This window comes from Hesperophylax consimilis, chromosome 29 (assembly GCF_061612785.1).
Source record: "Hesperophylax consimilis isolate HC1 chromosome 29, BYU_Hcon_1.0, whole genome shotgun sequence".
Taxonomy (NCBI): Eukaryota; Metazoa; Arthropoda; class Insecta; order Trichoptera; family Limnephilidae; genus Hesperophylax; species Hesperophylax consimilis.
In genome coordinates, this window is record NC_142864.1 from 8,785,847 (window position 1) to 8,801,410 (window position 15,564).

General features: G+C 33.2%; 1 protein-coding gene across 1 annotated transcript in view; it reads right to left on the reverse strand.

Moving 5' to 3' along the window:
* Window positions 1–7,574: 7,574 nt before the first annotated feature.
* LOC149409853 (uncharacterized) overlaps window positions 7,575–15,564 on the reverse strand; it is a 79,425-nt gene continuing 71,435 nt past the window's right edge. The window contains exons 17-19 of the mRNA XM_089649090.1: window positions 14,083–15,227; window positions 12,343–12,531; window positions 7,575–9,003 (exon numbers count right to left, since the gene is read on the reverse strand). Coding sequence (XP_089505216.1) covers window positions 12,345–12,531; window positions 14,083–15,227 — 1,332 coding nt within the window. The 3' untranslated portion in view covers window positions 7,575–9,003; window positions 12,343–12,344. The remainder of the gene's footprint in view (window positions 9,004–12,342; window positions 12,532–14,082; window positions 15,228–15,564) is intronic.

Here is a 15,564-nt window from a genome sequence, read left to right on the forward strand (position 1 = left end):
AGAAGAGTCCCAACTGCTCCCAACTGAAGAAGACGGTGGGGAAGTACCTGGCTATTCAGATCTAGTTACCAAACACGACGAAAGCCATTTCAAGCAACGTTTGATTCTGAATGTATTCAAAGTATCTTCCAATCTGTATGCATTTTTAATTAATAAATAATGCAATAACACAAATTGATAAAATAAAATTAACTTCTGCATGAAAGGATTTGAACCCGCAACCTTTGGATTCGTAGCCAAGGACTGTAACCTCTCAACCACGGAGGTAGTCCATTCTCTCTGTCTACCTCTGTAGTGAAATAGTGTGATAGTTATTTAAATAGAACATTTTTGTTGTGCTAATTGTTGTCTAAAAAAAAATAGATTGAAATTCAATTAATTTCTTAGTGACTTATGCGGATGACCGATTTGTGCATCATGGCGCCATCTATGAAATGAATTTTAAATCAATTCAGAAAGGCGCCAATAACAGGAATGGTTCGTGTCATGGATAATATTTGTACAACCTCAAATGTCATCAGTTTTGAAAATATGGCAACTAATTAATTTAATCTAAAAATGGCCATACTGTAGAAACTAACAAAAAAAAAGTGGTATAGTTTTGTACTGCTTGGTAAAATTGAATAAGTCCTATTTGTTAGCAATAGCTCAATGGAAAAAAAAATTAACATTCATTATTATTTTTAAATGTTTAATTAATGTCTATATTTTAAAGAACGTCTGTTGAATAATAATCAAGTTTTGTCACTATTTAATTAATAATAATAATACAGGAAGGATAATAATTATTAAATCTACGATTAACACGAAAAATATACAATATTAAATTACAGGATTACATTGTTTTTAATAAGTAATACAAAAAGATTGTTACAATTAGCTATACAGAGAATACTTAGTACATTTTCGTTGTGTACACTTTTTGACACATTTTTAACAGAGGGATATCACCGACTGTTTCAACGATAAAGGTTAGGTTATAACACAAGTACAATACAGTCACCTCGCATTATCCACAGTCAAGAGGTAGCAAAGATAAATTATGTCATTCAGGCTGATGAATCCCTTTTAAAGATGGATTCTCGGCTCAGCTTTTGATTGTTGATTTGTTGACTTATAATCTCATTATGTATTATAGGTTTGTCATTACAATAATTTAACACTGTGGATATTGACGAAGCGCTATATTAACATAATTCTTTTCTAAAACAAAATCATTAAAAAATATTGTAAAAACACAATGAAAAATGTTGTGTTTTTGGAAGAGAAAGAAATATTATTGGAAAATAATATACATATTTATAATACTTATTATTGGTGAATTGTTATAAAAATAACTTTAGTACGGAATGATTTCAAGAAATACCTACTAAAAACAAACAATTATTTTTAACTATTTCTGTCAACAAAAAATATTTTGACAAAATTTAGTGGAAAAATAGTGTAAAGTCAATTCGTTTTGCTAAATTTTTAAATTACCTAATGGGGAAGGAAGATGTTTTGTTAAAAAATGTTAAAAAATTCCCAAAAATTTCAAAATGCAATTTCAGAAAAAAATTTGAGAATTTTTTGACAAATTTAACAAAAATTATAAATTAAATATTACACATATTATTTGTGATTGTTGCACGATTATATAGAAAAATAATATAATAAGAAATAACCTACTAAAAATTTACATATAAATTTGGTTGGCTAATCACATTATTTTATAAATATTTAAACTAAATTTATATTTCAAATCAGTAAACATTCATTAGATTTGAGATAAAGACAGTTAGTTGACAGTAGTAATCAATGATTTTGATGAATTCAAAACCAAAAACTACCAAAAAGCGCTTAAAAAAGATGAAAATTTTAAGAAAAACAGGAATATTTATTTGTATCTCATATAAAAATGAAAGTATTTATGTACTAATTACATATTTAGGCCTGAAATTGTATTGTTTTAATTGAAAAATAAGCAATGGATAGACTTGACAACAAGAATTATTCAGTAATTGATTCAAGTTTGTTATTTGCAATCATTTTAAAAGGTGAAAAAAAAAATTTCGAATCATGACATTTTGCAAATGACATGCTGATGATTGCCAACATTGCCATAAAAAATAAATGTAGTTTTTTTTATAATATATTTAAAAAAAATTATATAAAAAACCAGGTCAAAGATTTAAGTTTTAACTTCATTACAAATTGAATACAATAGTATCTAAGGGGAAACAATCCAAACTTAAAAGAGGTAGTTTTATAAAAATGATTTTTAACACAACCTCATTTCTCGTCTTCTTTTTTTTCAAACAACTTCTTATCCACATCGTTATATGTACTACAATTATATCATAAATATTTGCAATTATTTGTCATTGATTATTAAATAGATTTTTGTTGAAAATATTTCAGCACAATAAAATACAAATTGCAGATCGTTCCTCCTTAAATACTAAACTATTTGTAAATGCAATGAATTGTCATTATTGCAGTTTTATTTTTGTAGAAAAGTGAGCAAATTTTATTAAATTCTATGAATATTGCAAAAGGTATTCTCAAAATATAGACTTAAAACCTTCATGGGAACAGGTGAGACTCTAGAACCAAAGGTGGAAATTGAAAGAACTCTAAGAGAAAACACCATTCAAATGGCTTTATATTATTCCACAACATTCCCAACGAGGATGACATACTTCCACGGGCTTCGGGCAGTATGAATTCTTATATCACGTAAAAAAAATATTTAATTGAATGTAACGCAATATCACATTCACTGATCAAACGCATTGTACATATAGCTTTGTATTATCGATCAACAAATTGGTGGATGCAATCTGTTAGCCAAAACTTGCTATAATGGTTTGTCTAGTATGTCGTTAATAATAAGATATTACCACAGACATAGGAATTAATAGACGAGAAGATAATGGCGAGGGGTAAAGTCAACTGTTGAAGAACGAAGGGAGTGAAGCTGACTGTGATTCGTCAATAAATCAATCTGACAGTAAATAGGCATCTCGCATTATAATATCACCATTTACTTCTTAAAAGTAAAATCTGCTTTTGAATGAATAGACATTTTTACATGGGAGCGCAAATTACTCGCCACGTTATGAACAAATTTGCGAAGTCCAAATTCGGCAAAAAAATTCGGTTCTATTTTCAGAGTCGAATATTTCGTTTAAGTATTTAGTTAAGACACTTTTATAAATGTTCGTAATTTACTTCCCAGCAACCAACCAGCTTTGTGTTTCGCGTACAGACGTTTCTCGATGTGATAGTAACAACTGATTCATATTATACGATGTGAATATGCTTAAAATAAAGTAAAATAATGCTTATATATGGAATGTAATACGACAATTGGGTTTATTCTCTTTTTCACATCTATTTTTACAAGTTTTCATAGTACAAGTCAACATTTTGCCGTGTTATTTCGTAAAATGAACCGATGATGCCTCGACCATAGTTCGCACAAGAATGATGTCACGTTTTCAAATTTCACTTGAGGCCATACGCGAGCACAGCCGGCTCCAATGGAACCGGTATGGGGAGTGGGGATAATACGCTTTTAATCACTTAGGGCAGGTCTACTAATATTCATATGTCTATGGATATTACATACGTTGTGTTGCGCCCTTGAAGTGATTTTTCACAAAAAATGGCGCTATACAAATCATCCAAATATTTGTATTATTACTATAAAAATGTATAGGTAGGTTCATGTCCATCGTTAGACAAAAGCTCCAACTTTCATAGGTAACGTAATAAATTGAGAATACCTTATTGTACAAAAATGTCGTAAGAAATCTTGTCTCTGTGTAATATAAAATTATATTACAAAATAAAACAAAAAAATAAGAAAAATTACATAAAATATTTTACTAATAAAATTGGTCAGAAACGCAATACATGCATAATAATAATAAGGAACTCCAGTGAAAATTACTATGACTTAAAAAATATATAATTCAGATAGACCGAAAAGTATCAATTTATTCTGAATATATGCTAAAAGTTTTATTGTACCTCTTTGTACAATGATAATAATAAAAAATGGATTTTGAAAGCAGGTGAAAACATCTTCAGTCTATTGGTACCATTTGCAATGCCGTTGCGAAGTTACATGGAGAAATTAGTAACTATTGTGATGTCATCTGATTAAAAATCGTATGGAGATGTACACCCCAAATCTGGCTCGTTTCCACAGGAAAAGAAACTTTACCGTCTGGCGCAGCCTTTTCATATAAAACTTAAATTTGGATTTGATGCCAAAATACCCAACCAAACTTAATAATAATTCTTTTTAACAAAATGTATAAAAAAATTTTGTATGGACATGTCTACTTTATTTATTTGTGTTTTAAATTATAAAATTCCAGATTTACATTGGAATATTGTTGAATGTAAATAAAAATTTCTACAAAAACAAAAGTTTTTATAAAATGTTTTATTTTTATAATAATTTATATTTTATTATATTGACATAATAGGTTGGGTAAGATTAATTTTTAAATAATTACTATTAACTCACAAAACAGTGTCAAATTTACCTCCAAAATCATACAAATTTGAATTATTTTATAGCCTCTACAATATGATAATTCAAAACACAAATAAATAGAATAGCACATGTCCGTATATAGATATTTGCTGTGCCTTTTGATTAAAAAAAATATTATTGTGTTTGGTTGGGTATTTTGACCTAAAATGCAAATTTAAATTTTGTGTGAAAAAGACCGCACAGCCATTCCTCGTTGGACAATGCACACTGTAAAAAAAAAAATTAATTTAAAAAATTTTCTGGAGTTCCTAGTTCAAGAAAGTTACACAAGTTTTTCAGTCTATAAAAAATTTCCCCTACACATTTTAAGCAGAATGGTATTATTACTAATCTCAAAAAAAAAAAAAAAACAAAAAAAAACAGCTACAGTTTATTAATCAATTAATAAACTCTCCCATCCATAAAAATATATATTTGTTTACAATATATAAACTATAAATAATAACTTACACAAATTACATATATATAATTTGAAGCGATATTAGCACAATGATGTTTTGGCTCGAAAAAAAAACTATAACATTGTCACATCTGTCATCCGTCAAAACTACAATAATGTCACAAATACACATCTGCCCTGATGATGGACACTGTAACACTGTGCGAAATGTTGGCTAAAGAGGGAGGTAATGCAACACAGCATAATACCCAAAAATTAAACACGATTATAATTATGTCACACATTTTGTTTAGGGTTTTGCAATTTATCTCATTCGATAAAACTATAAAATAAAAGTGAGAATTCACTATTTAGAATTGCCATTATGCACTTTAGTCATTTAACCACTCGAGCGATGGTATATTTACAAAAAAATGCCCTGAGCGATGGAGATTTCCGCGTATTCGGTTTTACACTGGGCAGCGCTCATTAAAAAAATCGTACCTCTGAAAATTAGTACTGAAACATATATTCCGCTTACTGAATCCACCTATATTTCATCGTTTATCCCATATTTGTAGGTTTAATTGAGCTGTTTGCGAGAATTTAGAAATACATTACGGAAATTCATTTAGGCAGCCTTCGCTCAGTCTAGAGCGATAATACCTAAATATGGGTAGTCATCGTTCGCCCGGTCTCATATGACGCCGTGTTGTCGAACAAAACTATTAATATTTTTTTAAATCGTAATTTGGCGGTGTGTAAAAGTTGAATGGTACCGAAAACTAACTTATTCTTTGATCTATTAACAACTGTTGAAATATTATGTGAAACAACATAATAATTAATTTAAATGCCAAAGTCAAAGACATTCTGATGACCTTAATTCTTCAGCAGTGAGGAGTTTAAAGAAAACCCTATGTCATATTTGCATTTGCTAAGAACCAGTATTATAATGTACAGATAAATGCAAGCGATAGCTATCCATTGGATATTCCTAATCTGTAAGATTAGCTGTGTTATAAACAAGTCAGTCGATTCCTAACATGTTTTTTTTTTTACATAATTTATGTGTGCATGGTAAAATTTTATATTGCAAACTTTAAGTAGTTGTATTTTCGACATTTTTTTCTGATATTTACATCTCCAGACAAATATTCTTCCCGATAGCAATATGCTATCGGGCAGATATTTCTTATATCCGGGTGTTTTTTATACAAGCCACACTTTTAGATGGTAGATATCTATCTACCATATAACAGGTAATTTGTTTATAGAAATAATATTACTTAAAATTCTGACATATTTAGGTTGTTTATATTGTGGATATTTTTTACATACCAGAAGTTCAGTAGTAAAAAAAAAAACATTTTCAAATGATTGTTCTTATTAACCATTTTTTTTTACATCTTGTGACTAAATTAACATCTATATAAATAAAAATGTTAGGACGGGTTGTTTCGGAGAATTTGAACAATTCATCAAATTTCAACGTTCATTTTCCAGTTCTGTGAAAGATTTTTTCAAGTTCTGTTTTAATTTCAGTTTTGTCAAGCAACTAGCCTATAATGATATAATAACAGAACTTGAACAGGACTTTCACAGAACCCGGAAATGAACGTTGAAATTTGATGAATTGTTCAAATTCTCCGAAACAACCCGTCCTTAGTGTTCGTTTGTTCAAAATTTTTATCACCGAAAGTTATGCACAGATTGCTTTAGAATTTTGACACAATGTTGCATTCGAATATGCAGTGTAATCTGTTAGACAAAAATGTTTTTTCTTTTTAAACATTGTAATCTGTTGGACAAAAATGATTTTTTAACAGCTCCATCTGTTGGACGTAAAAGCAACATGCGCTATCGTATCGTTTTTCTATCTGTACAGACAGACTGAGTCACAGCGACGCTAGTTACTTAATAAAAGAATGGAAAAAATTGTGTTTGTATGCATAGTTAAGTACCAGATATCAAGAGGTTATAATTATTCTAAAGATTGAGCTATCTAAGAGATTTTCACTATTGGCAACATTATAATACTGGCCCTAAGCTTCAAATTATTAATACATTCCACCAGTGTGACAAGATACTGATGCAAAAAATATTTAAAAAAAAAAAAAGTTTTTTTTTTTTCATCTTTTGTCAACTAATTTTCTCTGAACAAGACATCATTGCAACAAATAATTTCTCACTAGAAGTTTAAAAACAATTAAAACAACTTTATACATTGTACAATAATATGCGTACACGGTAATTATAATTCTAACACATGTATAATAGTATTTTATAAAAAGATCTAAATTTCACACAGGCGCTTATGATTAGAATAATAATTATACTTACAAGTATTATAAAACATTCAGTTATTAATGAATTAATAATAATAATTACGGATTAAGATTTGGAAGTTGTATTGGATGAGCAGTAAACATTGATTTAGATTATAGAACTGCCCCCACAGAACTAAAGACGACCCAAATGGTGCTCGCAAACATAATACAAGGTTGGCCTAACCAGCGGAAATGAGCCCATCATTGTTTTTCTCTAAATTTATATGTATTGCTAGCTGTAACTATTTCATGCTAGAGGGCTAAGATTGATGAAGACGCAAATAAAATAGCACCTTTTTTGTATATAGGGGTTTTTTCAACACCTTCACATTTCCTACAGCTTTTCACTACCGATAGTCTCAGTATGTGATTACCGCAGAGTGGCGGAAAGTTCTCATAAAAATGGGTGATGTTAAAAGTATTTTCAGTCTTACGTCCTACGCCAGGTAAAGAATTCTAGCTATATAGAAGCTTGCACAGACCTGCTGGAATTATCAGTATATGAACTGTGAGCTAAAGTGGTGCCATCTCGGCGAGACAAATAAATGTGCGGTGTGTTTGGGTATTTCCGAGGCATTGATGTGCGCCGCTCATGTTACGGAGAAATTTCAATACAATGGTTAACATTTACGGCCTGCGTATATAGATATTTAATGTTCTCAGGCGACATTTCTCAGTGAGCGATATGGAATCTGTTCGCACGTGATATAAAAAGCGAAAGTTCGAATTTATACTATCATTTTAGATTTTTTGTGGTATTATTACTGTTTGATGATTATTATTTATAGATTGACCGAAATTTACACAGTGTAGCTTTAATGCTCCTTAGCGCTAGTCACCACTGTGCACAATAGTACCAATTGCCCAAAGCCAGTGGGACTATTGCATTCGAAGTGAGAACGGAAGGTTTGGGAATCACCTGACCATCCAAATCTAGTCTCAAAACATAACCAAAGCAATTTCAAGAAATGTGTACTATCAAATTTAACACTTTAAAATAAAAACATTTTCTCCAATCTTAGCTCTTTAGTCTGGAAAAAGTCACTAACAATGAATGATGTCAAGTTATTGCAATAATGAATACACTGTTGCGTCAAAATGTAATAATTTGACATCAAAATAGTTGTATGCAACAAACATAGAATAAAGAAGAACAAAATGCGATGGCGATATACAAGTCAGGCAAGTGTAAGAGAGACATAGCGCTTGCTAAATGGGCTAGAACCAAAATATACTATGGCAACATTGTTTTCCATTCAAATCTATATGGAAGGCATTTCTATTGTTCTTCTTTATCCTATGGCAACAATAGTCAGAAAAAATAATTTGACAGCGCTAAAGTGGAAACACTGCGTTCACCAAAGATTTTTAATCTCCAGTGACTGGCACCGTAATTTCACTCAGCGGAGGTAGTTCCAGTAGTTGGCCTAACAAAGCTATCATACTATATAATAAAATACATGAAATCTATTATTTTATGATTGGGTCAGTTTTGCGATGGCTGTCTAACAAATCTATATCAATGGCAATGGTGAATGAATAATATATTATTTAGAAATACCTGTAGTTAGGTTTCAATACCAAAGTAGTGTAAATTACAATAGGTAAAAATTGTATAAAAAAGTTTTGTTGTATTTATTTAGTTTAATAACATCGGCTGCCATGAGGTTTGGTTTTGTTTTATGTATTTTCGGCAGCAAACTGTGCGTGGTTGTATAGACAAAATAACGGCTATACGCAATCTGAAAAATACATAAAAAATATTAAAATTTATTGGAATAACTTTTGAATGTTATACGCGGCAATATGAAGATATACTAAAATAACTAAGATTACCAGCGTTAAAAGAAAGAAGAGAAAGGGGTGGTTGATTGAGATTTTCAAAACTTTATCTGGCAATTATAGTTGCCATGGCATCCAAGAAACCACCAACAAAAATATAAATCAATGGGTCACTCAAAAAAATGAATAAAACCCCTTTTGCATTGAAAATAGAGTAGTGGATGCATGGAACAAACTTCCCCACATCATAGAATGAAAAATAGAGTAGTGGATGCATGGAACAAACTTCCCCACATCATAGATTGAAAAATAGAGTAGTGGATGCATGGAACAAACTTCCCCACATCATAGATTAAAAAATAGAGTAGTGGATGCATGGAACAAACTTCCCCACATCATAGATTGAAAAATAGAGTAATGGATGCATGGAACAAACTTCCCCACATCATAGATTAAAAAATAGAGTAGTGGATGCATGGAACAAACTTCCCCACATCATAGATTGAAAAATAGAGTAATGGATGCATGGAACAAACTTCCCCACATCATAGATTGAAAAATAGAGTAGTGGATGCATGGAACAAACTTCCCCACATCATAGATTGAAAAATAGAGTAGTGGATGCATGGAACAAACTTCCCCACATCATAGATTGGAAAATAGAGTAGTGGATGCATGGAACAAACTTCCCCACACCGTAGATTGGAAAATAGAGTAGTGGATGCATGGAACAAACTTCCCCACATCATAGATTGGAAAATAGAGTAGTGGATGCATGGAACAAACTTCCCCACACCGTAGATTGGAAAATAGAGTAGTGGATGCATGGAACAAACTTCCCCACATCATAGATTGGAAAATAGAGTAGTGGATGCATGGAACAAACTTCCCCACATCATATATTGGAAAATAGAGTAGTGGATGCATGGAACAAACTTCCCCACATCATAGATTGAAAAATAGAGTAGTGGATGCATGGAACAAACTTCCCCACATCATAGATTAAAAAATAGAGTAGTGGATGCATGGAACAAACTTCCCCACATCATAGATTGGAAAATAGAGTAGTGGATGCATGGAACAAACTTCCCCACACCGTAGATTGGAAAATAGAGTAGTGGATGCATGGAACAAACTTCCCCACATCATAGATTGAAAAATAGAGTAGTGGATGCATGGAACAAACTTCCCCACATCATAGATTGAAAAATAGAGTAGTGGATGCATGGAACAAACTTCCCCACATCATAGATTGGAAAATAGAGTAGTGGATGCATGGAACAAACTTCCCCACACCGTAGATTGGAAAATAGAGTAGTGGATGCATGGAACAAACTTCCCCACATCATAGATTGGAAAATAGAGTAGTGGATGCATGGAACAAACTTCCCCACATCATATATTGGAAAATAGAGTAGTGGATGCATGGAACAAACTTCCCCACATCATAGATTGAAAAATAGAGTAGTGGATGCATGGAACAAACTTCCCCACATCATAGATTAAAAAATAGAGTAGTGGATGCATGGAACAAACTTCCCCACATCATAGATTGAAAAATAGAGTAATGGATGCATGGAACAAACTTCCCCACATCATAGATTGAAAAATAGAGTAGTGGATGCATGGAACAAACTTCCCCACATCATAGATTGAAAAATAGAGTAGTGGATGCATGGAACAAACTTCCCCACATCATAGATTGGAAAATAGAGTAGTGGATGCATGGAACAAACTTCCCCACACCGTAGATTGGAAAATAGAGTAGTGGATGCATGGAACAAACTTCCCCACATCATAGATTGGAAAATAGAGTAGTGGATGCATGGAACAAACTTCCCCACATCATAGATTGGAAAATAGAGTAGTGGATGCATGGAACAAACTTCCCCACACCGTAGATTGGAAAATAGAGTAGTGGATGCATGGAACAAACTTCCCCACATCATAGATTGGAAAATAGAGTAGTGGATGCATGGAACAAACTTCCCCACACCGTAGATTGGAAAATAGAGTAGTGGATGCATGGAACAAACTTCCCCACATCATAGATTGGAAAATAGAGTAGTGGATGCATGGAACAAACTTCCCCACATCATATATTGGAAAATAGAGTAGTGGATGCATGGAACAAACTAGGTACCTTACACCATAGATAGGATTCTTATTTGGAGAAGAAAAGATAAACTTATTTTATGTTTAAAAAAACTCAATTATTATTAAACTTATTGGGAAATCAGATATGAGTGCATCAGCGGAATGCTGCCTGCTCAAGAAGAAGATAATACCAATAAATCTATACGAAACATGAAACAGAACAAGACACAGAAAATAAAAGGATAACGGTCGCAAGTGAGGATCGAAGCCAGGGTATGTCTTGAAGAGTCGCAAATGGTCCTTACTCCAATTCCAATGAGACTATGGCATCCCCAACGGGGTATTTTCACAAACTTATGAATAACGTTAAAAATGTGTTGAAGATTTAAAATTTATTTTTCTGATTATTGCACTAAAAATATGTAATGTCAATATTTTCATTGATAATTATTGTATTAAAAAATGATCATAAACTGTTCCAACTGGCTACAACGTCATTATGGTGTAGAAAACGCCAATGCCTGGTACGATAGCTGTCACTAACGTAACCCGGCGAGACGTCAACGTCCCCGAATTACTTAATAAAAACAAACATGTTGATTTGGCAGCAAATCGAAAATGGCACATTTAAAATCGTTACAGAAAATTTATTTGGCAAAATAAGAATACCTTCATTGTCGTAATTTTTTTAAAGAAAAAAAAAAACAGTGAAAATACCCTATTAAGAAGTACCTGGCTATTCAGATTTGGTCACCAAACTAAAACCATCTATTTCAAGCATCCTTACGATTCTGAATGCTGGTCTTTCACCAGGGGGATACTGAGAGTATCTACCAGGTTATAAAATACACTAGAAAAACATTACAGTATCGAAAAAAATGCGAATCACAATGTCCAAATAAACATGACGATTTAACAATTGAAAAAATTTTTTTTACTGAACCATAGTCAAAGTAAGGCTTGCTTTAATAATAAAGTAGATGCAGCAGATTTTCAAAAACAGAAAAGGAATGAACAAACAAATTTACAGACAGACAAAATGCAAAATGGTTGAGTTAAAACAGGACTTTGCTACGCTCAGTGAATTAAAACTTTTTTTTTTTACCTTTGTAAATGAGATAATTTAAAGGAAAAGTGACGAAGCACCGATGATGTCTGTATATACAACTATATAGACTGACGGCGTCTGTATATATAGTTACCTTTAGAGCAGTCCCTCCTCGTGCTGGTAGGAGGCGATGGCCTCGTAGAGCGCGCGGATGTCAGCCGGCCGCCTCCACACGCCGGGCCGCCGCCCGTGGTGCAGCTTGGCCAGCGAATACACGTCTCTTGAGTTCCTCCTCAGCGCGCTGCTAAGCGTGCAGAGAGCTGTCGCCCTTGCCCCGCCGAGCCTGGAACAATGCAAGTAACACAACCTTAACCTCTCAGAAAAAGACTTTTATTTACTTTGTGTTCCTTTGCGAACTGTCAAAACGTAAAATTTTTTGTGTTATTCACGAGTTTTGTTAAAAGCTTCATAACTCACGTTTTGGGAAACGTAGCCTCATTCTAAAAAATGTTTTGGAAAGATTATGAAATTCACTATCGTATTGTTTTGTTATACGTAAATATTTGCGTTTCTAAATATACATTTTCTGAAAACGTCAAAAATATGTAAAAATCGCTGACCATTATTTCAAAGCCGTGAAAAATGTACTTTTTTCTGAGTATCATAAAGAAATAACACTTTATATATTGAAGAAATATAATTAAAAACTATTAGTCACCTCAAAATATTAACCGTCCAAACTAAAATATTTTTAATAAATTATTTAGAAACGCAATAAATTATGAACGAACAAGATGACAGATTCAATCGACTTAGATAATGCACCTCTAAATTCCATAGATATTCTTGAAGACAGACGCGTAGCGTTATTCATTATCGATACTCTGTTTTTTAAATCATGGCAATCCGTATACTAGTGATGGAAATAAATCGATTTTTGTAAAATCTCGCGCGTTTACGTGAAAAGACGTACTAATGTCTTGACCGCTATTATCATATTTACGTCTTTTGACGTTCTAATGTACCGAGTGGTTAATAATGTGACCGAACAAACAACCAGCCAACTAATACGGATAAAACTCACCGAGGGAAGTACAGCCATAAGCAAAAAGGCAGTTGGAAATGTTCAATGCTTACATTCTGATATACGACATGTTAATCAATCTATTATAATAAAAAGTACATAAGAGGACGGATCGCCAAACAACTCGGTCTCAGTACACACTCCTTGCCTCATTCACATTCATACATACTCTTCTATTATTCTGATTCTTTACATGGCCATTAGAAAGTATATCAGAATGAAAACCTGTTAAAGTTTCCATTGCCAACAAGAGACCCAAAATCTCCATAACATGTGTAATTTTATATGGTATTTTTTGTATTCCTACGAAACCACATGAACATATTGTAATCGGTTCCATGATAACTCAACACAGTGACAATTCAACATACTTTTAAAAAGTGATATAAAGTCAATAGAAACGATGAAAAAAAATAAATTAAACCTAACCTACTTAAACCAGTTAATAAAGTTTTTGTTTCATCATTTTCCATGACTTTATCTAACTTTTTAAAGATGTGATGAAATATCATTTTGATGATTTATCCGGTCACCATTGAAATCTACGTTAACAGATTCGCTGCAAACCTTGGACAGTGTAGGCTTGGAAAACTCCGATATGTAAACACGGAAACCGGTATCACCTATATTAAACACGCTATAACTTTAAAACAGCGAGTAGGTAGTCAAAACTGCACGCGGACAACAATTTTTTTGACTAATTCAAGCACAGGGCCAGAATAAAAACAACTCGTCGCAATCAATGCAAATAAATGAATTAGCTTCGAGTGTAAATAAAGAAAGCAACTGATGTTGCAGTCTTTTACTTACTTGTCAACGACTACGACAGGACTGTTTTTCATATCTTCCTGACACCGCGTCACGAATTCTGGCAAACCAAACACTCCTTTATACGCTTTCAATCTCTGCCCAATAACATAATCCAACGCTTTCGTCTCCATCTCAAACTCGTCATCATCTGACTCTTCATCAGTGTCGGAATTCTCGTCATAATCTAAATCGGCCAGCCACTTTGGACATTCAATCAACTTAACCTTTAATTCGTAATCGTCTTGCAACGAATTCATGGATAAATGTGTTGTCGTAATAATACAGTCTTTCCCCATGTCTTCACAATTTAATTGACTCAAATCTCTGAACGTCACGTTCTCGAACTTGTGTTCGAAAGCGGGAATCTCTTTTGGTACACTTATCGGCGATTTACGCCCGTGTTCTGAGGAGTCCGGTTTTGAATTGATTGAGATCCTCGCCCCAAAGTCGAATTTGAACTTCGTGGGCGATTTCAAAACCGGGCTGCTGATTCTTAGACTCTTTAATGAAATCTTCGAAGGGCTTTTCGTTTGCGATTTCTTCGAGTCGTCCTTTGGACTGAACGGGTCTCCATTTGAGAGATGTTTGTTAGGACTAGTTTTTTCGGATACTTCCGAATTATCGTTGGACGAGATCGCTTCTATTCTTAATTCGGCCCGATCGAACGCGTAACCGTCTGTTTTCGGTTCGTTGTTTAATTTTCTCAATTCGTCTGTTTCTTCCGTGCACTCCAAGCTCGGAGGTTCGTCTGATTTTGGTATCAGTCTTTCTTCGTCTTGGTGATCGGTTGAGGATTGTCGTCTGTAATAGCTGGTATCGTGCTTATCATCCATAATGATGGGGCTTTTGATGGAGCAAGGATCCGGTTTGATTTGATCTTCGTTTGGTGATACGGGATTACTCCTTTGAGAGTTTCTGCTCAATTTGAGAGGAAAGCCTTTAATGGAACAAGAATTGACAGAGTTGGGACTTTGGATTGGAGACGGTTGTTTGAGGGCTGCATCAGATTTCTGCGGACTAGGTTTGCTCTTGGGATCGTACGGTTTTCTCCTGGCGAAGTGCTTCTCCTGGGAAACAAATCTTATGCAGTAAGTGTATGCATTGATCTCGGGGTTTTCCTCTGTTGGCCAGAATGTTTGACATTCCTGCAAATAAAAGAGAAAGAAAATTTGTAAAAAATTGCTAAACAAACTGTATTCCAACGGCAACGATTTCATATTTTTGTCTACATCGAATAGTTAGTGCAATCAATTGATCACTAAGGATTTTATTTCATCACCCAGTTATTTGACTGTCTTCATTCTAAGGGGATTCGAGTTTCTAATTCCTGAGTGTGAGACTGGAGCCTGTGGAGATTATTTGTGGAGGAGGATAAATCCCACCTTTCGAGAGCCAAAGAGTCTTTGGGTGGGTCACAAATGATTCATAACGTAGTGCTGCATTCTCATTGAAAGAGCTAGTAGGGCTGTTAACAGGACACTG